Source organism: Hyperolius riggenbachi, chromosome 4 (assembly GCF_040937935.1).
Source record: "Hyperolius riggenbachi isolate aHypRig1 chromosome 4, aHypRig1.pri, whole genome shotgun sequence".
Lineage (NCBI taxonomy): Eukaryota > Metazoa > Chordata > Amphibia > Anura > Hyperoliidae > Hyperolius > Hyperolius riggenbachi.
Window position 1 is genome coordinate 371275156 of NC_090649.1, and position 23432 is coordinate 371298587.

The 23432-nt window shown below is 44.4% G+C and overlaps 1 protein-coding gene across 1 annotated transcript in view; it reads left to right on the plus strand.

The window, feature by feature from the left end:
- Nucleotides 1–254: 254 nt before the first annotated feature.
- Nucleotides 255–23432, plus strand: part of LOC137504817 (uncharacterized) — a 95348-nt gene continuing 72170 nt past the window's right edge. Inside the window, exon 1 of the mRNA XM_068233408.1 lies at nucleotides 255–359. Coding sequence (XP_068089509.1) covers nucleotides 255–359 — 105 coding nt within the window. The remainder of the gene's footprint in view (nucleotides 360–23432) is intronic.

The window sequence follows — 23432 nt, forward strand, 5'->3', positions numbered from 1 at the left end:
GTGGCAGATAGCACATCAAAAGGAAAATCGAAAAAATAACCTTAAATAAAAGATAGCAACTGATTTGCATTTCATTGAGTGAAATAAGTTTTTGAACCCCTACCAACCATTAAGAGTTCTGGCTCCCACAGAGTGGTTAGACACTTCTACTCAATTAGTCACCCTCATTAAGGACACCTGTCTTAACTAGTCACCTGTATAAAAGACACCTGTCCACAGAATCAATCAATCAAGCAGACTCCAAACTCTCCAACATGGGAAAGACCAAAGAGCTGTCCAAGGATGTCAGAGAGAAAATTGTAGACCTGCACAAGGCTGGAATGAGCTACAAAACTATTAGCAAGAAGCTGGAAGAGAAGGTGACAACTGTTGGTGCGATTGTTCGAAAATGGAAGGAGCACAAAATGACCATCAATCGACCTCGCTCTGGGGCTCCACGCAAGATCTCACCTCGTGGGGTGTCAATGGTTCTGAGAAAGGTGAAAAAGCATCCTAGAACTACACGGGAGGAGTTAGTGAATGACCTCAAATTAGCAGGGACCACAGTCACCAAGAAAACCATTGGAAACACATTACACAGCAATGGATTAAAATCCTGCAGGGCTCGCAAGGTCCCCTGCTCAAGAAGGCACATGTGCCGGCCCGTCTGAAGTTTGCCAATGAACACCTGAATGATTCTGTGAGTGACTGGGAGAAGGTGCTGTGGTCTGATGAGACCAAAATAGAGCTCTTTGGCATTAACTCAATTTGCTGTGTTTGTAGGAAGAAAAATGCTGCCTATGACCCCCAAAACACCGTCCCCACCGTCAAGCATGGGGGTGGAAACATTTTGCTTTGGGGGTGTTTTTCTGCTAAGGGCACAAGACAACTTAATCGCATTAACGGGAAAATGGACGGAGCCATGTATCGTGAAATCCTGAACGACAACCTCCTTCCCTCTGCCAGGAAACTGAAAATGGGTCGTGGATGGGTGTTCCAGCACGACAATGACCCAAAACATACAGCAAAGGCAACAAAGGAGTGGCTCAAGAAGAAGCACATTAAGGTCATGGAGTGGCCTAGTCAGTCTCCGGACCTTAATCCAATAGAAAACCTATGGAGGGAGCTCAAGCTCAGAGTTGCACAGAGACAGCCTCGAAACCTTAGGGATTTAGAGATGATCTGCAAAGAGGAGTGGACCAACATTCCTCCTAAAATGTGTGCAAACTTGGTCATCAATTACAAGAAACGTTTGACCTCTCTACTTGCAAACAAGGGTTTTTCCACTAAGTATTAAGTCTTTTATTGTTAGAGGGTTCAAAAACTTATTTCACTCAATGAAATGCAAATCAGTTGCTATCTTTTATTTAAGGTTATTTTTTCGATTTTCCTTTTGATGTGCTATCTGCCACTGTTAAAATAAACCTACCATTGAAATGATACTGTTCTGAGACTTTTCATTTCTTTGTCATTGGAAAAACTTACAAAATCAGTGAGGGGTCAAATAATTATTTCCTCCACTATAGGTAGGAGACCCAGTATAGGTAGGTAGGCATAGATAGGAGACCTAGTATAGGTAGGTAGGCATAGGTAGGTGTCCCAGTATAGGTAGGTAGGCATAGGTAGGTGTCCCAGTAGTTAGCTAGGCATAGGTAGGAGTCCCAGTATAGGTAGGTAGGCATAGGTAGGTGTCCCAACAATCAGCCAGGAGCAAGCCAAGAGCCTAACTAATCTTTCCCTAGGAGAAAAAATCTGCAGCAGCTCTCCCTAGTCTGTCTATTTGCAGCAGGCACACGAGTGAGTGTCATGGCCAGCGAGACTGCCTTATATATGGGGGGGTGGGGCTCCAGGGCTTAGTGTAGCCTGAATGGCTACAATGTGCCTGCTGACTGTGATGCAGAGGGTCAAACTTGACCCTCATAGTGCATTATGGGGCGAATCGAACTTCCGCAAAAGTTTGCCTGTTGCAGGCGAACGCGAACCCCCAAAGTTTGCCTGGAACCGTTCGCAGGTGATCCGTTTGCTACATCTCTAATTCTGACTCAAGCCAGTACATAAAATAGTACAGAGTCTCTAGGCAAGGCTCCCTAATGATTCTGGTTACCTATGGAGCGCTCCTTAAATAGCTGCAGCTCTGTCGCTTTTAGTCCACCAGGAGAAACTGTTATCTAAATGTTGTGTCTTGTCTAAAAAATTAGCTCTTGCCAAAATTAAATTCCTGGTCTTCACTAGCCAGCCTCTGTAAGGTCCTAAGACCACCTGAATTTATGGCTCTGATATTCCTCTCCAGTGTAAGCAAACTTTTGAAAAGGGGCGAGGAGCACACAAAGAAAAAAACGTTTAGTGCTTGCAGCATCTAGGAAAATCAGTTCTGCAAGTAATTTACACGGTTTACAAAAATCAAGATAGTAACATGCTTTAAACAGACAAAAGATTCTGTACTTCTGCGTTCTGACCAACAAGGTAATATGACATTGTGCACTAGTAAAATTATATTCTTTTTATATATGTAGAACATGGTAAAGAAGAATAAAGTTGATAAAGAACTGGAAATGAAATAAAACAATTAAAACCATTTGGTTGCAAAATGGCTAAGATAGTGAAAACACTTTATACTAATTTTTGTGCGAAGGGGAATTTACCCTTTAACCACTTCCTGCAATCAGCCATATATAAATAGCCCATTTTACCTCTTGTGTTGCAGGTCTATTTATATATGACCTGTAGTGATGTAGCGAACTTCAAAGTTTGAATTTGGCGCAAAAGTTCGCGAACGGGCGAACCGGGCAAACCACAGTAGACTTCGATGGGCAATTTTAAAACCTAGAGGGACTGTTTCTGGCCACAAAGAGTGAAAGTTGTCTAAAGGGGACTAACACCTGGACCATGGCATGCCGGAGGGGTATCCATGGCAAACGTCCCACCAAAAATTACGTAGTTGATGCAGAGTCATCTGTTAATCTCTAAAGGGCAAAAATTACAGTACATTCCATACATGTGGAATTAAGCGATTTAAAATGTCCGGCATGCATACACGGCAATAAGGTAGTGGAAGGGTTAGGCCCAGTTCACACTGACAGATGAAGCGCTGCATTAAATGCACCACAAACAACCGCAAAGAGCTTTAGTGATAACGTCAGGTGAGCAAATCATTGTGTTTGCTAGTTGACAACTCCAGGACATAAATGTTAGTCCTCTCGGTGGCAATCTTTGCAAAGTAGTGTGTAGTGGCCGCCGTGCTTGAGCGCACATTCACGGGAGTGCAGGCGATTGTGGTTTCCAACCCCTATGCTTGGGCTGAGGTAGTTCAATGACAGTTCAAGTGACCAAAATAACACTAATTCTGCACCGAGGCCTTATACAGGCATGGGCAGTAGTGGATACTAGATGCCAGTAGTGGTGGGGAAGGATAATTGGGTTACGGTTGGTACACTACTAGGACCAGCAGACCTGTCTCCAACAGCTAATGGGTGCACTAGACACATAGAACTGCAATATAACAATAGCAAGAAAAAGAAAAACAGCCCTTAAGGTCCGTACACACGCCGGACTTTAGGCAACGACGGGTCCGTTGTTGCCTCCCGCTGGGTGGGCGTGCCAGCGACAGTCCGGCGTGTGTACGCTCTGTCGTCAGACTGATACGGCTGTTTCTGAGCGATCCGCCGGGCGGATCGCTCAGAAACAGCCGTATCAGTCTGACGACAGAGCGTACACACGCCGGACTGTCGCTGGCACGCCCACCCAGCGGGAGGCAACGACGGACCCGTCGTTGCCTAAAGTCCGGCGTGTGTACGGACCTTTAGAAGGGTGAAATACTGTAGCACTAAGCCCTGACTGCACCTGTCTGCAACAGCTTAAGTGCATTAAGTGGACACAATGAACAGCAATATCACAAGATCAAAACACAGCCTTTAGAAGTACTTATGTAGATGGTGAATTGGTACTGTAGCAGCAAGAAACTCCACTAGGGACACAGGACACAGGCCTAGCTAACACTTTCCCTATCTGCAGCACAGCTCTCTCCCTATACTGCTTCACACAGCACACAGTCAGAGTGTAATATGGCTGCTGTGCTGGCTTTCTGACAGGTGGGGGGTGATCCAGGTCAGAGGGATGGCTGATTGGCTGCCACGTGTCTGCTAACTCTAGGGTGAGCGGTCAATTTTTGGCTCCATTATAATGTTTAGGGGGCGGGTTTATCACCCTGTATGTTCATGAACAGACGCGAACACGCCTTGTTCGTCATGAAATATTCATCGGGGGAACAGATCGTCCATCTCTAATGACCTGAAATTCCGCCGCTTCCACTCTTGGTGTGTTTTACAGCTTAGCCTTGGACCCATGTCACTTAAAAAATAGGTAGGAGTAACCTCAATCCATTATTAAAAATATCTAATTTTCAAAATAATGGCTCTAAAATACTTTGTGCAAACAAAATAGCCACATGCACACTTCAGAGCTAATAGCCTGCTAAATGTTCAGCTAGCTATCAACTGAGACATATATAATATCATTTTGAATGTGAGAAACTGTAGAATAGATTTTAGGGAATTCTAGGGTTGTGTTGTCTTTTGATTTCTTTTTAGTTTCAAAAGTTTTTATTATAGAAAAACAAATTGGGTAAAGAGGCACAAATAGAACTTTTCCCATGCAGGGGGCTAACAGTAGAAGAACAACAATTTAAAAAAAACAGCAATAACATAACAATGGAACACAGTAGGTACCATTTGAAAGACACATAGCTTCAATTAAAAAAAAAAGGAATTACAATTGCATCGATAAACCATCATGGTGACAAGTAATTTGGATATTAGACCGAGATATTGAGATAGAGAAATTAGTTAAAAAATAATAGATAGCGGAGACCCTTATTGTCTGCATAAACTACCCAAGGCGACCAGGTGTTGTTAAATTGTAGCATCCGGTCCTCCATGATTGCAACCAATCTCTCTAAACTCATAAACCTGTGAAGTTTTGAATCCTTTTTAGTGACAAACTGAATTAAAATAAAAAAAAAACTTAGAAAACTTGGAGAACAAATTGACAGAAATTAAAAGAGAATACATCATGTGTTGCCTTAGGAACTCAGCTTTTTAAATATGTATGTCATGAGGGTATATTACTGTTATTTTTTGCAAACAAGGGCTTGTAATCATTGACAGAGTACAGTGAGAAAACAAGACAAACAAAAAAAACGAAAAAATGGAACAAATAAAATATTGTCACCATACTTTGTATTAGTAACATAATTTCATTGTTGTGATGCCCAAGACAAATAGGCAAATAAAATATGTGGATTTTATCTACAGTAACATTGTTTATTTTTAAACTACAGTTGTTCAAATTGGAGAAATTGCGTATTTTTTCAGTTTTTTATTTTCCTATTTAAAATGCATAGAAAACAAAGTACATGTTTACATACCATGGCAAAATGTATGGTTTCCTAAACATTTTTCAAAAAAATCTGTTCAAAAGTTTACATACCCCATTTTTTAAAGCGGTATTAAACTTTGAAATAATATTCAATAAGAATGTGTGTTCCTACTTTTTATAACCCATACAGTTATCACATTTGCTTTTGTGCACAAGTATTATTATTCATTTAGAAATTACAAGTTCCCAAAGTTCAGTTTATTTGCTCTGAAAGCTGCCATTGCATTCTATTCATAACTGGTAGATTTATATTTTCATGCACCCAGTAATTATTTCTGAGTAGCTGTCTGTGTTTTGGACACATTAGGAGTTTCTGCACTGGCAGGGTATGTTTCGCTTGCTACAATTAAGTAAACACAAGATAATATTATCACCAGACCGGATGTAGCTCTCACTGCATGGAGCTTTCTATCGAAAAAGTAAGTCTTGTGTTCTTTAGGCTGTCTTGCATGAACTTCAAGTTTCACAGAAGAAGGAAGTACCTTTCATCATAGGCCTTGTTGATTCCTCTCTAAATGCAGCATTTATATGTGTGGCCAAAATATTTCATTTTAGTTTCAACACTCCAAATGAGTGCTTTGTGCTAGAAGGTTTGAGGCTTGTCTCCATGCTGTTTGGCATATTGTAGGCAGAATACTTTGTGGCATTTGCATAATAGTGGTTTTCTTCTGGCAACATGACCATGCAGCCCATCTTTCTTCAAAAGCCTCCTTATTGTGCATCTTCAAACTGTCACCACATTTTTTTCAGAGTCCTGTGTTTTACCTGAAGTTATTTGTGGGTTCTTCCTTGCATCCTGAACAACATGGCAGCTGGGCAGTTGCGACTGAAATTTTGGTTTGGTCTACCTGACCGTGGTTTGGTTTTTAACAGAACCAATAATTTTCCACTTCTTAATTAGGGCCTGAGCCCACTGATGCAGTTTTATCCGCTTCTGTCCGCTTTTCAGCATCTCTAACATTGATGTTTAACTGAAAAGCGGACACAAATGCGTCAGTGGGCTCAGGCCCTAAGAGCTTGAACACTGCTCATTTGGCATTTGCAATTTCTTAGATATTCTCTTATATCCCTTTCCCATTTTATAGAGTTCAACAACCTTTTCCTACAGATCCTTTGACATTTATTTTTCTTTCCCCATGACTTAGAATCCAAAAAACACCAGCGCAGGTCACCAAAAAACACCAGTGCACCTTTTATACACACCTACTAATTACAAGCAAACAGATCACATATAGGATGGTTAATTTTAATAGCCATTAAAGCCTGTTGTGTCGATATGTGCATGTTATCAGGCCAAATCACCAGCGTATATAAACCTTTGATCTGGTCATTTGGGTAGTTTGTGTAGTAATTAACACAGTTGTTTAGCAATAAATGGCTTCAGCCAACCACTAATCATGAGCGACAGAACAATGGTTAAAGTGAACCTCCGGACTAAAAATCGACTCAGCAGCACTGAAAAGGCTTGGTGTTTCTTTAACAGTTTCACAGCATCAGAACTTTGTTTCTATTATCCAAGCCTCATTTTTAGCTGCACAGAAGAAAACTGCCCAGGCTTTTTTCCCCTGATGCTGTGCAAAGCATGATGGGATTTCTGATGTTGTTGCTCTCGTTCTGCTGTTTTGGTGCAAATTTTTTTTTTTTTTTACATTTTGAATTTGACACTTGAAGCCTAGCGTGTGCAGCTGGGAGGGGTTATCAGGACACAGGACAGTTGGAACTGTGTCTCCTGCTCCTTGTCACCTCCTTTCAACCAAAAAGATGGCTGCCCCCATGACAAAAATGGCAGCCCCCATGAATAACAAACATTTGCCTGTTGTTTTAAAACAGGGTGGGTAAAAAATTATATTACCTATCTATTCTAATTAACATAACTAATGTAACTTAATGACAGTATGTTTGTTTAGGCTGAAGTTCCCCTTTAAGAAACCATAAATTCTATCAGGGTAGAATAACAATCACAAAAAGCTTAATTTGTGGCAAAAAAAACAAGATATAGAACATTTAGGTGCAATAAGTAGTACAAAGTTATTGTTGAATGAATGAGAGGAGTGATGAAATGTGAAAATTGTTCTTAGCGGGGAGGGTAAAACAGCCCAAGCCATGGAGTGCGGAGGTTAAACTACAAAACAAATGTTGGGACGAGTTATGATCTGTACTGGATTTTCAGCAAGATTTAGGAAACTCACTAAAATGTAAAAAAATGTAAACAAAGTAAATTTTAAAATATTTAATTTTAATTCTTTACTATTGAATTTTGTCTACATGTTTTTGTTTTAACAAAGGCAGGTAGTATAAAATCTCAAGCATATATTTTGGTATACAGTAATATAGCCTAGCACTTTACATGATGCTTTAATAATAATTCCAAATAGCATTAAGAAAACAAATCTTGATCATAGTTTATATATCAATAATGCTGCTTCTAAACACATACAAGGTTTCATTCTTTCAGTATCGCTACATTGTCAAAGAGAAGACTGTGCTTCAAAATTGACTTTATTCTGATCACACCAGTTCATCTTTAAGCAGCTTTTGAAAGTGTTGAGAAAGAGAACTGAACATTAACTTGTCAACCAAGTGACAGCAAATATAAAGGAAGTTGATATCACTATCACCTGACAGAAAATAACATGGTTTCCTTTATTGTTTGTTATGTGTTTTTTCTTATCTTTTTCTTTTTTTCTTTACTTTTTTTTGATCTCTGTAAATCCAATATCTGCTAAGGAGAAATTCTTGGGGATTACGGAAATGAAATGATTGTGGGAGGAGAGAGTGTGTAATTCACTAGCCTTACAGAAACTCATGCACACTTGAGATAGGCTCACTATCTAACAGTGAAGTGGCTTTTGCTAAGAACCCTACACATTGCAAAGGAACATTGAGAAACAACAAATCAGAGAAAGAAATAATAGATTCATTTTTTCTGACCACTTCTGTATTTTTTCCTATACACTATACACATTTGAAAGGGCCACTGTGTAGATTCTGGATGTTCATTAATGCAGAGAAATGAGTAGAGGTGTAAGAAGGAACAGTGGACAGCACAGCATCAGCCATTTACAAAAAATATATTTGTCCACTACTGCAATCTACTTACCTCTTCCTAGCTGTATATTTTGTGTTAATGTTAGTGAATCATGAGCAGGCCTTTCAAGAAAGGTATTCATTTTACAACCACAAACAGAAATTATGATTTTCATCCAAAGAAGAGGGTTGGAACTCAGTAAAGCAATATTCTGTTAGATGGTAGTTGAGTCAGGAAATATTTTATACACCAAGTTCGTATGGGAAGTCAATTGGCAACAGGATTGGACATAACAAGGAGTAGTGTACTTCCAAGTAGATAGCAAAACAATGAATGAATCCACAGCGATGGTTAACCAATGTGTGACTTCCTTTGGTGTTAGCTGTTGCACAAGCCTAATTAGGGCTGCTTGCACAACCTCAGCTGAAGGGCAAACAAAGAAAGGAGGCAGCATACAAATAGCTGAAATAGTGCTTGTATTAGAGCAACAGATTACACTACATGTTGTGGATGTATTTCTAAAAGAAATGGTGCCCACTAAAAATAGCGCTGGTGACTAGAGATGTACCGAACGGTTCGCCGGCGAACGGTTCCAGGCGAACTTTGGGGGTTCGCGTTCGCCTGCAGCAGGCGAACTTTTGCGGAAGTTCGATTCGCCCCATAATGCACTATGAGGGTCAACTTTGACCCTCTACATCACAGTCAGCAGGCACATTGTAGCCATTCAGGCTACACTAAGCCCTGGAGCCCCACCCCCCTTATACAAGGCAGGCTGCGGCAGCCATTAGCCTCACTCGTGTGCCTGCTAGAGACAGACTAGGTACAGCTGCTGCAGACTTGTTCTTCTAGGGACAGATTAGTTAGGTTCTTGGCTGCTTAGCTTGCTCCTGGCTGATTGTTATTGCTTTTATAGCACCCCTCAATAGCTCTTTTCAGAGCTCATCCTGTACTTTTCTTTCTTCTGTGTGTCAAACTGACACTTTTGTTGCATGCACAGCCTTGCTAATTCATAGTGTGTGTGCCACTGCCAGCAACCCAGCACATTCAGTGACTACCTGTGTGTGTGACAGGGAGCTGCACATTGTACTGCCCAGTACTGCATATACCCAGTACCTGTTCTGTTTACTTAAGCCACCTCATCACTACATATACCTAGCTTTGTGTTGAGTGAACACAGCTCACTGCATCTAACTACCTGTTGTGTTGAGTGAACCCACCTCACTGCATCTAAGAACCATTACTGTTCAGTGAACCCACCTAACTGTATCTTACTACCTGTTGTGTTCAGTGAACCCAGCTCACTGCATCTAAGTACCTTTATTGTTCAGTGAACCCAGCTCACTGCATCCAACTACCTGTTGTGTTCAGTGAACCCACCTCACTGCATCTAAGTACCTTTACTGTTCAGTGAACCCAGCTCACTGCATCTAACTACCTGTTGTGTTGAGTGAACCCACCTCACTGCATCTAAGTACCTTTACTGTTCAGTGAACCCAGCTCACTGCATCTTAATACCTGTTGTATCCAGTTAACCCAGCTCACTGCATATAAGTACCTTTATTGTTCAGTGAACCCAGCTCACTGCATCTTACTACCTGTTGTGTTCAGTGAACCCAGCTCACTGCATCTAAGTACCTTTACTGATCAGTGAACCCAGCTCACTGCATCTTACTACCTGTTGTATTCAGTGAACCCAGCTCACTGCATCTAAGTACCTTTATTGTTCAGTGAACCCAGCTCACTGCATTTTACTACCTGTTGTGTTCAGTGAACCCAGCTCACTGCATCTAAGTACCTTTATTGTTCAGTGAACCCAGCTCACTGCATCCAACTACCTGTTGTGTTCAGTGAACCCACCTCACTGCATCTAAATACCTTTACTGTTCAGTGAACCCAGCTCACTACATCTAACTACCTGTTGTGTTGAGTGAACGCACCTCACTGCATCTAAGTACCTTTACTGTTTAGTGAACCCAGCTCACTGCATCTTACTACCTGTTGTATTCAGTGAACCCAGCTCACTGCATCTAAGTACCTTTATTGTTCAGTGAACCCAGCTCACTGCATCTTACTACCTGTTGTGTTCAGTGAACCCAGCTCACTGCATCTAAGTACCTTTACTGTTCAGTGAACCCAGCTCACTGCATCTTACTACCTGTTGTGTTCAGTGAACCCAGCTCACTGCATCTAAGTACCTTTATTGTTCAGTGAACCCAGCTCATGGCATCTTACTACCTGTTGTGTTCAGTGAACCCAGCTCACTGCATCTAAGTACCTTTATTGTTCACTGAACCCACCTCACTGCATCTAAGTACCTTTATTGTTCAGTGAACCCACCTCACTGCATCTAAGTACCTTTACTGTTCAGTGAACCCAGCTCACTGCATCTAACTACCTGTTGTGTTGAGTGAACCCAGCTCACTGCATATACCTAGCATCCCCCCGAGATGGACAAAATGGACAAACCAGGTAGAGGAAGAGGTAGAGGCAGACCCAGAGGAAGGCCACCAGGCACCGGCAGGTCTGTGCGAGGTGGTGTTGCTGTGATTTCGTGCGGACCTGGCCCAAAATACAGTGCTCAGACGAAGGCACGTGCCATCACTTCCCAAGATCAGGACGTGCTTGGCTATTTAACACAGAACACCCCATCTCCCGCAGTGACCAGCGCTACAACAAGCACCACATCTGCTGCATTTGACACTTCGCAGGAGTTATTTGGTGGTGGTGGTGAAATCACTGATTCACACCCACTACTGCAACAACAAGAAGAAGGCACAGGTACACCACCTCATACGTCTGAGTTAGGTGGCGATAGTATGGACGTAATGTGTGAGGAGGGGGATGATGAACCACCTGAAGTTGGTGCAGTTGAGGAGGTGTCTGAGGAAAGCGAAGCTGGCCAGGAGGATTATGATGACGATTATACGGATACCACATATGTTCCCGGTAGAGGAGATGACCATGGGGACAGTTCAGAGGAGGAGTCAGAGAGGAGTAGGAGGAGACGACTCCATGATAGAAGCAGAGGGAGCTCGTCCTCAGAAACAGCTGGGGGCAGTGTCCGGCGCCATGTATCGCCAGCTATGGCCAGCCAGCCATCATGCCATTCAACGTCAGCTGCTGATGCCACCGTAGCGCCATCACCCCAGGGGGGCTCAGCGGTTTGGACATTTTTTCACGTGTGTGTCTCAGATCGGAGCAAAGCCATCTGTTGTCTCTGTCAGCAAAAATTGAGCCGTGGAAAGGCCAACTCTCACGTAGGGACAAGTGCCTTACGAAGGCGCCTGGAGAGAAGGCACAAACAGCTATGGCAAGAACACATGAGGAAAAGCAGCACCCCTCAAAAGACAAGCCACCCTCCTTCTCCTCTTCCTCCTCGTCTTCATCCACTTTCTCTCTTGCACCTTCACAGCCACCCTCCTCCACACCGCCTCTTCCCTTCAGCGGTTCCTTCTCCTCTGCCCACAGCAGTACCCAGCTGTCCGTGAAGGAATTATTTGAGCGTAAGAGGCAAATGTCTGCCAGTCACCCTCTTGCCCGGCGTCTGACAGCTGGCGTGGCGGAACTATTAGCTCGCCAGCTATTACCATACAAGCTGGTGGAGTCGGAGGCTTTCCGTAAGTTTGTGGCCATTGGTACACCGCAGTGGAAGATACCAGACCGTAATTATTTTTCACAAAAGGCCATACCCAAACTGTACCGTGCAGTTGAGAGGCAAGTGGTGTCATCTCTGGCACACAGTGTTGGGTCAAGGGTCCACCTGACCACGGATGCCTGGTCTGCCAAGCACGGGCAGGGCCACTACATTACATACACAGCCCATTGGGTCAACCTGGTGACCGATGGCAGCAAGCAGGGAGTTCGTGGCTGCGCAGCGGACCGACTTGTCACACCTCCACGGCTTGCAGGCAGGCCTCCAGCCACCTCCTCTCCACCTGCTACCACCGCTTCGCTGTCGTCATCCTCCTCCTCCTCCTTGGCTGGTGCCGCGATCTCCTCTCCAGCTACACAGCCCCAGCACCCCAGGGCCTATGCTGCATGCCAGGTACGACGGTGTCACGCAGTGTTAGACATGTCTTGCCTGAAAGCGGAGAGTCACACTGGAGCAGCTCTCCTGGCTGCTCTTAACAAACAGGTGGAGCAATGGCTGACCCCGCACAAGCTTGAGATCGGCAACGTGGTGTGTGACAACGGCAGCAATCTTATTGCTGCGTTGAATTTGGAAAAGCTGACACACATACCCTGCATGGCACATGTGCTGAATCTGGTCATGCAAAGATTTGTGTCCAAGTACCCAGGCTTAGAGGACGTCCTGAAGCAGGCCAGGAAGTTGTGTGGGCATTTCAGGCGCTCTTACAAGGCCATGGCACGCTTTGCTGACATTCAGCGTAGAAACAACTTGCCGGTGAGACGCCTGATTTGCGATAGCCCAACTCGCTGTAATTCCACCCTGCTGATGTTCTCTCGCCTGCTAGACCAGGAGAAAGCCGTCACCCAGTACCTGTATCATTACAGTACAAGGACACAATCTGGGAGGATGGGGATGTTGTGGCCCAACAACTGGACACTGATGCGAAATGCATGCAGGGTCATGGAGCCCTATGAGGAGGTGACCAAACTGGTGAGTCGCGATGAGGGCACCATCAGCGACTTGATCCCCTGCGCCTACTTCCTGGAGCGTGCCGTGCGTAGGGTGGTGGATACAGCTGTGGAGGAGCGTGAACGAGAAGAGTTACGGCAGCAGGAGTCATGGGAGCCATTTACACCCGAACCCGATGTTCCCACAACACCTGCGGCAGCACAGAGGGGGGAGGAGGAGGAGGAGGAAGAAGAGGAGTCATGCGGGGAAGGAGAGGAGTCAGACTCTGATAATGGTGATGATGAGGAAGGTGTTTCTGTGGAGGAGGAAGAGGTGGCGGAAGAAGAACAACCGCGGCAGCCGTCACAGGGGGCTTCTGCTCGTGGCTGGGGGAGGAAGAGGAGTTGCATCCCGTCACTGAGGAAGAGCAAGAGGAGATGGAGAGTACATCTGCATCCAGCTTTGTGCAGATGTCCTCTTTCATGTTGTCCAGCCTGTTGAGGTACCCCCGTATTAAAAAACTCAAGGCGAATGACCTGTACTGGGTGGCCACGCTACTAGACCCTCAGTACAGGCACAAAGTGGCGGACCTGTTACCAACTCAACACAAGGCGGAAAGGATGCAGCACTTGCAGAACAACCTGTCGATGATGCTTTACAATGCGTTTAAGGGTGATGTGGCTGCACAACGCAATCAAGGTACCACTGGCAGTAACCCTCCTCCTCCCAAGACCACGCAGGCAAGGACAAGACGCTCCAGCGATCTCAGGGTGATGTCAGACATGCGGACGTTCTTTAGTCCAACTCCTCGCCATAGTCCTTCCGGATCCACCCTCCACCAACGCCTGGACCGGCAGGTAGCCGACTACCTGGCCTTGAGTGTGGATGTAGACACTGCGAAAAGCGACGATGAACCCTTGGACTACTGGTTGCGCAGGCTTGACCTGTGGACAGAGCTGTCCCAATTTGCCATACAACTTCTCTCTTGCCCTGCCGCAAGCGTCCTGTCAGAAAAGACCTTCAGTGCAGCTGGAGGCATAGTTACCGAGAAGAGAAGTCGCCTAAGTCACGACAGTGTTTAGTACCTGACCTTTATCAAAATGAATGAGGAATGGATCACGGAGGGCTACTGCACAACCGAAGACTAAGTCAGTGCCCACACACAGCATCTCTGCCTGCAGGCCGCTTGCCTTCTCCGCCACCACCAACAGGGTCCAGGACTCTAGGCGGATTCCTGAATTTTTAAGGCCGCTGCTAGCAGCGGCCGCTACACTAATTTTTCTGGTGCGTGTACATGCCTGGCTAATTTTTCTGGCTGCACTGCGGGCGGCTGCAACAAAAAAACAAAAGGCATGTACATTTGCCCATCCCCCTTTGTGATCATTACCTTGCCGTGGTGAAGGGGCTTGCGTATCACAATGAAGCAATGACCGCCGGCTATTTGAGTGTCTCGGGTGGGGGTGGCACACAAAAGATAATAAGGTCGTTGCTTCAATGTGGTCAGACCAAATTTGATCAGCTGGACAGTCACTGTTGTTCTATCATTGAGCTACCACAGCCCGGCGACCATATGGGCTTGAAAAACGCCACGGCCTACACTCTGGCCATGGTGCACACCAGTCCAGCACGGCCGTCACTACGCAAACAGCTGTTTGCGGTGCGTTACACAGTGAGTTTAGTGTGTCAGTGTGAAGCAGAACTCTAATTACACTCCCTGATTGATGTATACCCATGCAAGATGTTTGAAAGCACTTTAGGCCTGCAATTTAGCATTCAATGTGATTTCTGCCCTTAAAACGCTGCTTTGCGTCAAATCCAGACTTTTTCTCCGGGACTTTGGGCATGTATCCCACTCCGCCATGCCCCCCTCCAGGTGTTAGACCCCTTGAAACATCTTTTCCATCACTTTTGTGGCCAGCATAATTTTTTCTATTTTTCAAAGTTCGCCTCCCCATTGAAGTCTATTGCGGTTCGCAAACTTTTACGTGAACCGAACCTTCCGCGAAGGTTCGCGAACCGAAAATCGGAGGTTCGCGACATCTCTACTGGTGACTGCAGCTAGTAGAATATTGGTAAAATTTACGATATTCTACTTACAATAATTTTACAGATATTTTACTATGACTTAACCTAGCCCTACTTTCAAACCGAACCCTCTCTCTACCAATGTATAAGCATAAGACTCCACCTTGGTGTTGCCTAACCTAACCAACCCCCTGGTGCCCTACCTTAACCCTCCACTCGTTGGCTAACCTTAACCCCTTAAACTTCTCCACCACTGCAATAGATGGCAATAGTAAAAGCCACAATAAGTAGGGGGCTACATAATTATAGTTCACTGCCGCTAATCACAGCTTTCATTATTACCACCAGGGTTGCTCACCGGATGCTCTCACGAGTAATCACAAGTGATTACTTGTGATTCAAATGAGGCTTAATTGGTGTAGGTGTGCAGTGGGGATACAAGGGGTTATTTACCCATAATTCCGCCATCTGCTGTGCATTCCACAGAGCTTGCATGCGTCCTATTGGTCACGTTGCAAGCTTCACACTGGCGCAATTCCTACTTCAAGCCGGAAGGAGGAAGTGCGCCGGTGTGAGGCTTGCAATGCTACCAATAGGACGAGTGCAAGCTCTTCGTAATGCAGGGCAGACGGCAGAATTATGGGTAAATGACCCTTGTATCCCCACCGCACACCTGTGCCAATTAAACCTCATTTGAATCACGAGTAATCACACTTTTGCTATAACCATTTCATACGCATGTTTATGTAGGTTCTTCCTGTTGATTTAGAGCATTAGAGTCGCAAACCCGAATCCATTAAGAGAGAGTAGGGTAAAAAAAAAGGGGGTGGGGGATCTAAGGGTATGGGTTAGGGGTTATTAGAAGGGTGTAGAATACCTTGTTCCATGTTCCTTCACTATTGACAACAAATTATTGTTTTTTCTTTTAAACAATTGTTCAAATGTCTGTTATAATGCATTGGGACCCTTTACCGGCATGTCCTTTTTTGTATCCTAAAAATTTGGAATAAAAAAGTTTAAGAAAAAAATAATAATAATATTGTCAAATGATGTGATAAAGCTTGTTCAGGGTATTTCTTGATATTGTTGGAAATGAATAAAAAAGATTAATAAATAGAGAGTCTTCACTGTATCGTTAATCTTTCTATTGATCTATAGAGGCCTTTTTTTTATTCCTTCCTAGAAGGTTTGTTTCTATATGAGATATATATATATACTACTACATTGAGAATTTTTTTAAGTTTGCTATTTCCCTCTAGTGTCCTTCTCTTGTAGAATACTATCCCAGACCTAGTGAATCCCTTGCTTTTCTAAATTATGTACCATATATACTAACATATAAGCTGAATTTTTGAGCATGAAAGATGAGCTCAAAAGTCCCCCCCCCCCCCCATCCTTGGCTTATTCGCGAGTCACCTCTTTGTTGTGGCTGTGGCTGTGTCCAGTCTCACCCGTTCCTGTGCGCCGAGTGACCAGGCCTTAGAAAAGAAAGTAGCAGTGGTGCATCTGTGAATTGCATGCAGAATAATGCCATCGCCTGTAGAATCGGATGCCAGCCCTGTAGCAACACATGCTTCCGTGCATGTACATGTGGTGATCAGTGCTTAGATGATCGGACCGTGGCAAAGAGCACAGCTGGAGACCACAGCACAGAGCTCCTTCACTTCCATCATCCGGCTGTATAGCTTCACATCAAGTGGATGGCCAGAATGAGAGGAAGAGAAGGATCAGAAGGAGCCAATCATGTCGCCATGCTAGAAACAAAGTCCCAGTGCTCGGCTCTGTGAACGACCATTGACTGGGCGAAGCAAGCAGGCGGGACAACTGTCCTGTGAGCACTAGGCAAAGCAAGTAGGTGGGACAACTGTCCTGTGTGTGTATTTTTATGTGAGTGCTCCATCAGCAAACAAACTCTATTAAGGTAATTGGGTTTGTAATAATTGCAGTATAATTACTGGAAGTATAGTGCTGGCTCCTGCATACTATCTGTTCCATACTGGGGTGATTGTTGCATTTCACATAGGAGTGATTGTTGAATTTCATTTGGAAGTTATCTCTTAATTAATGTAATTTTATTGGCATTTACTTTCATTATTGAACTCAGGAGCCCTTGTAGGAAATCTACCTTATATGGTATATATGACTTGTATATGAGTCAATCACTTTTCCCTGATCTCTGGGAGGAAAGTAGGTACCTTGGCTTATACAGGAGTATACAAGGTAGTTTTACCTGTTCCATGCAATGTAGTGTAAGTCTGGATCATTGTATCTGAAGCCATTGCAACATTTTTATTAAAGACCTTCTTAAAATACAGAAGTGGACATCAGAAAAATAAAAAAAAACAAAGAGCCTAAAACTCAAGAACAACTTGAACAACTCAATAACACAGTTTTTACAAATTCAGGACTCAGACTCGGACAACGGACGTATTGAAGCACATATTACACTGACAGCAAAATGTCCCAGATTTGTACTGATGCCTTTTGTTGCAATATATGTCTTATGTTCAGATTAGACTGAATATATTTAAAGTGTTTGTGTGGGATCTGATGATGCAGTGGCCACAAGGGACAGAAAGATTTAATGTAAAATCCATCTTGAGAAACTGACCTATGAATCACCAAAGCCTTTCATGTAACAGTAGTGTCATGATGAGCTGAATCTTTGAAATTGAAAAACGCAGAGAAAATAAGACAGTATTTCTTTGCCAGATTCATTTTTTTATTTGTGTATTTATCTCACAAATAGGAGAAATACTGTCATATATTGGTTAGAATGTTCTTTTGCAGATAAGTGTTTTGTTTTGATACAAATAGGGCTTTTACTACTTTCCAGAAACCAAAAACAATACAGGTCTGTGGGCACAAATCCTAGTATGCGTGTACTGAAAATAAAATAGGCAAATTTGGTTTGTATGGCGGTTGGAAGGCTATTTGAGTAATGTGCATCAGTAGCAAAGTGCATGCTGTGTAAATAATGGGAATTCCGCTATTCGCACAATGCCTGTTACATTGCTTACATAAATGCCAGTAAATTGTACTGGCACTTCCTGAATCTGGGCCATAATGTGTGTTTAAAAAAATAATTTTATTGACTAGAAGTTGCATTAAGATTGATTGACACAACACTGTATTTAAAGGTTTCACACGGGGACAAGGGATAGATCTTTGCATTGGAATTCGGCCATTATGAGAAAAATCGCAAATAGAGGATATTACTGTGTTTTCCGAGTAGTGCATTCTGCTCTGCCAATGTGGAAGTTTGTCAAAAACAAGAATATTCGACAAACATGCCACGGTGGCATAGTGGTCAGTGCTCTCACCTTGCAGCGCTGGGTCCCCATTTCGTATCCCAGCCAGGGAACTATCTGCATGGAGTTTGTATGTTCTCCCCGTGTCTGCGTGGGTTTCCTCTGGGGACTCCAGTTTCCTACCACATCCAAAAACATACAGATAAGTTAATTGGCATCCCCCTTAATTGGCCCTAGACCAGCACTGAGCAAACTTTAAGTGGTCTGGGCCGCATTCCTTGAATTTCAACCCTACACCCTCCCTGCAGAGTTGCGCACAGGCGGCAAGGGATTTGAACCTTTATCTCACCTTTATCGCCGATTCCCATGTCACGTCTCCATGGTATCAGGGTATCACATGACGGGATGTGCCAGCGTATTACACACTGGCACGTCCCAACTTCCTGACATGTGACACCCTGTTGCCATGGAGATGCGATGCGGGAATCAGTGATCAGGTGAGTTTTAAGTTCTCTGGTAACTGCCCACTCTGCAGGGAGGGAGAAAGGAGAGGAATCTGGCCACCTGTCAGCGAGCTGGAGTAAAAGCGTACTCGAGTAACAGCGTACGTGGGCCAGGTAAGGCTCGATGGCCATAGTTTGCCCAGTGCTGCGGTACGGTACTACTGCTGAACCGCCCGCTGCCCGGCCTCCCTCACCGCGTCACTCTCCGGACTCCTCCTCCTCAGTCACTCACTTCACAGTGCCGCCCACTGCCAGCCACCCACTACCACCGGACCGGTACTTCCTGAAACTTTTGTATGGAGAAGCGGGCAGAGGGGGGAGCGCTAGCGGAGGGGGTGGGGGGAATTTCCGACCCCCCCCCCGCGATCGGGGCATGCTCCCCCCTTATGCCTGTGACCCCATAGGGGGGCAGTATTCGGCCGAACAGGGCCCTGTTCGGCCCTGTTCGGCGGCCAATTAGTAGTTCGGGGCGAACCCGAACTTAAAAGGCCGAACACCATCAGGTGTTCGGCCGAACTCGAACATCACCCGAACAGGGTGATGTTCTGCAGAACCCGAACAGTGGCGAACACTGTTCGCCCAACACTAGCAATATTATGCTAGCATCTCAAGTTTTTATTTCCCTTTTAATGCATCCCAAAATTGTATTAGCTTTAGCTGCAGCGGCTTGGCATTGAATACGATTGTTTAACTTGTTGTCGATGAGTATTCCTAAGTCCTTCTCCAAGTTTGATGTCCCCAACTGTATCCCATTTATTTTATATAGTGCTAGACCATTGGTATGACCAAAATGCATGACTTTACATTTTTCAACATTGAATTTCATCTGCCATTTATGTGCCCATATAGCCATCCTATCCAGACCCTGTTGCAAAATGTCACTATCTTCCTGAGAGTTTATGATTCTGCACAATTTTGAATCATCTGCAAAAATAGCAACATTGCTTTCTACTACATGTACTAGGTCATTAATAAATAAATTGAAGAGAACTGGACCCAGTACAGACCCCTGTGGGACCCCACTGCTAACAGTCACCCATTTTGAGTATGATTCATTGACCACAACTCTTTGTTTTCTGTCCATTCCCTATCCATGCACACAGACTCTTCCCCAGTCCTTGCATCCTGAACTTTTGCACCAGACTTTTGTGGGGAACAGTGTCGAAGGCCTTAGCAAAGTCCAAGTATATCACATCTACAGCATTCCCAATATCCACATTAGCGTTCACGACCTCATAATAGCTGAGCATGTTAGTCAAACAGGACCTGTCCTTAGTAAACCCATACTGATGCTGAGAAATAATATTATTTTCTACTATGAAGTCATGTATAGTATCTCTTAGTAACCCTTCAAATAGTTTGCATACAACTGATGTTAAGCTTACAGGTCTATATTTTCCTAGATTTTTTGCCCTTCTTAAATAATGGGAAAACGTGGGCTGTACGCCAATCCACTGGGACTCTGCCAGTTGAAAGAGAGTCACAAAAGATAAGATAAAGGGGTTTGTCTATAACTGAACTTAATTTCCTTAGGAGCCCAGATGCATGCCATCTGGGCCAGGTGCCTTGTCTATTTTTAATTTATTTAGTCTTGCCTTCACTTCTTCCTGCGTTACGTATTTAATATTACAATTGGAAGATTGAGACTCTTCTGCATCTGTAATTTGCAACAGTGATGTTTCCCTTGTAAAGACAGAAGCAAAGAAAGCATTTAATAACTCTGCCTTACCTTGGTCATCCACCATTGAGTTCCCACCCTCATCCTTTAGGAGTCCAATACAGTCAACCTTTCTTTTTTTTAGAGTTTATGTACTTGTAAAACTTCTTTGGGTTAGATTTGATATCCCTAGCGATTTGATTTTCAGCTTCAATCTTTGACAGCCTAATTTCTTTTTTACAACTTTTATTGCACTCCTTATAATTGCTTAATGCAGCCTCGATCCCCTCCTGTTTTAGGACCTTATAGGCATTCTTTTTCCCCTTCATTTTATCTCAAACCTTTCTATTCATCCATAGAGGCCTTTTTTTATTCCTAGATGTCTTGTTTCCATATGGGATATACCTACTACAATATTAATTAAGAATAAGTTTAAAGGGAACCAGAGGCCCCAGGAAAAAGATTCTATACATACCTGGGGCTTCCTCCAGCCCCATCGCTCCCACACCGCCATTCTTTGCTGCCTGGATGCGCCGGTACCGGGTCCCATCATGGCCGTCGGCCAGTCGGCCGGCAGACGCGGCCAATTGTCCACATCACACGGGGCTCCCTCCATATACGTACGTGTGAGGCTGCTTACTGCAGGCGCATGCGTACGGTTATGGAGGGAGCCCCTGTGATGCGGACAATTGGCCGCGTCCGCCAGAAGTGACGGGACCCGGTAGCGCCGATCCAGGAAGCGGAGGATGGCGGCGTGGGAGTGATCCAGGCTTATGGGGTTGGAAGAAGCCCCAAGTATGTATAAAAGCTTTTTTTTTTTTTTTTTTTTTACGTTCCTTTTTTTTTACGTTCCTCTCTGGTTCCCTTTAAAAGCTTGCCATTTCCCTTCAGTGTTCTCCCCTTGTAGTACATTGCGCAAAAAAAGTGGGATTAGCGCATCACCAGGCCGCCTCTGAATGGCCTCAGCTCAGAGATGCGCTGAGCCCCCCCAGAAACTGCAAACGCACCTTGAACCCAAACAGAGGCTCTGCATATACACCAAAGGAAAACTATTAAGTGGGAGCAGCTGACCAGAAATAAATCAATCAAACATAGCAAAGAAATGAACAGCGCTACTTAAAAACAGATGAGTGCTTACCTGCAAAAAAGTGCACACCCCACTCATGGGATTCAAATACACAATGAGCATACACATGACCTGTCTACCACTTGGAGGATGTTAGTTTCCGCTAACAATTTGCAATTTGTTAGGTACTTGTCCCTCCCACTGTCGAAGAAGTCTTTCCTCCATGGGAGGGGACCTAACACTAACTAAATTCTACCTATGCATATGCATAGCCTGGGCGCGCTACCAGTAAAATTGAGAATTGCGCAAAAAAAGTGGGATCAGCGCATCACCAGGCCGCCTCTGAATGGCCTCAGCTCAGAGATGCGCTGAGCCCCGCCAGAAACTGCAAACGCACCTTGAACCCAAACAGAGGCTCTGCATATACACCAAAGGAAAACTATTAAGTGGGAGCAGCTGACCAGAAATAAATCAATCAAACATAGCAAAGAAATGAACAGCGCTACTTAAAAACAGATGAGTGCTTACCTGCAAAAAAGTGCACACCCCACTCATGGGATTCAAATACACAATGAGCATACACATGACCTGTCTACCACTTGGAGGATGTTAGTTTCCGCTAACAATTTGCAATTTGTTAGGTACTTGTCCCTCCCACTGTCGAAGAAGTCTTTCCTCCATGGGAGGGGACCTAACACTAACTAAATTCTACCTATGCATATGCATAGCCTGGGCGCGCTACCAGTAAAATTGAGAATTGCGCAAAAAAAGTGGGATCAGCGCATCACCAGGCCGCCTCTGAATGGCCTCAGCTCAGAGATGCGCTGAGCCCCCCCAGAAACTGCAAACGCACCTTGAACCCAAACAGAGGCTCTGCATATACACCAAAGGAAAACTATTAAGTGGGAGCAGCTGACCAGAAATAAATCAATCAAACATAGCAAAGAAATGAACAGCGCTACTTAAAAACAGATGAGTGCTTACCTGCAAAAAAGTGCACACCCCACTCATGGGATTCAAATACACAATGAGCATACACATGACCTGTCTACCACTTGGAGGATGTTAGTTTCCGCTAACAATTTGCAATTTGTTAGGTACTTGTCCCGCCCACTGTCGAAGAAGTCTTTCCTCCATGGGAGGGGACCTAACACTAACTAAATTCTACCTATGCATATGCATAGCCTGGGTCCCCTCCCATGGAGGAAAATTGACTCAGCGGCCCCAGTTAAAATCAGCGTACCATAAAATGAATTAATAACAGCACATCTCACATATCCATGAGCGGCGATCGGACCTTTCCGCCTCCACGCCTGTGTTCTGTCCGTGTGTATAGTTTGCCTGGTAGCGTGCGTGTCTCGGCTCCGCCCTACGCATTTCGTCACAGTGGGCGTGACTCATCAGGGGCCCACTTATTAATTCATTTTATGGTACGCTGATTTTAACTGGGGCCGCTGAGCCATATTAAAAAAACAGTTTTACGCTATGAGGAGGTCCTATTCTCTCTGTTTTTAGACTCTGGATGATTACTGAGTGATACGCTTGGATACAAGAGACTATTTGGTGAGCAGGGAATCAAAGGGGGGAGTGTCCCCGTCCTGCATGCGGTGGTAGCAACCTTGAGCACAGTGTGTTTTTCAGTTTGCACAAGGGTGTACTGTGCCCAGAAGTTACCCGCTATGGTCTCATATGTTTCTTCCTCCTAGGGCCTAGTACTAAGAAGGATCCATAAGAATCGCGCAGCTGCATTGAGTGAACGTCCTAGCATTGGTTACCATGCACTTTATATTTTTACCACCGCATTTTCCAATTTTGGTTACTTGAAATGGGCTACTTGAAGTTTTACCAACCTCCTTACTCTTTACACTGTCCCCACCTCCTTCTCCACCCCCCATAATGTTAGGCTCCCAC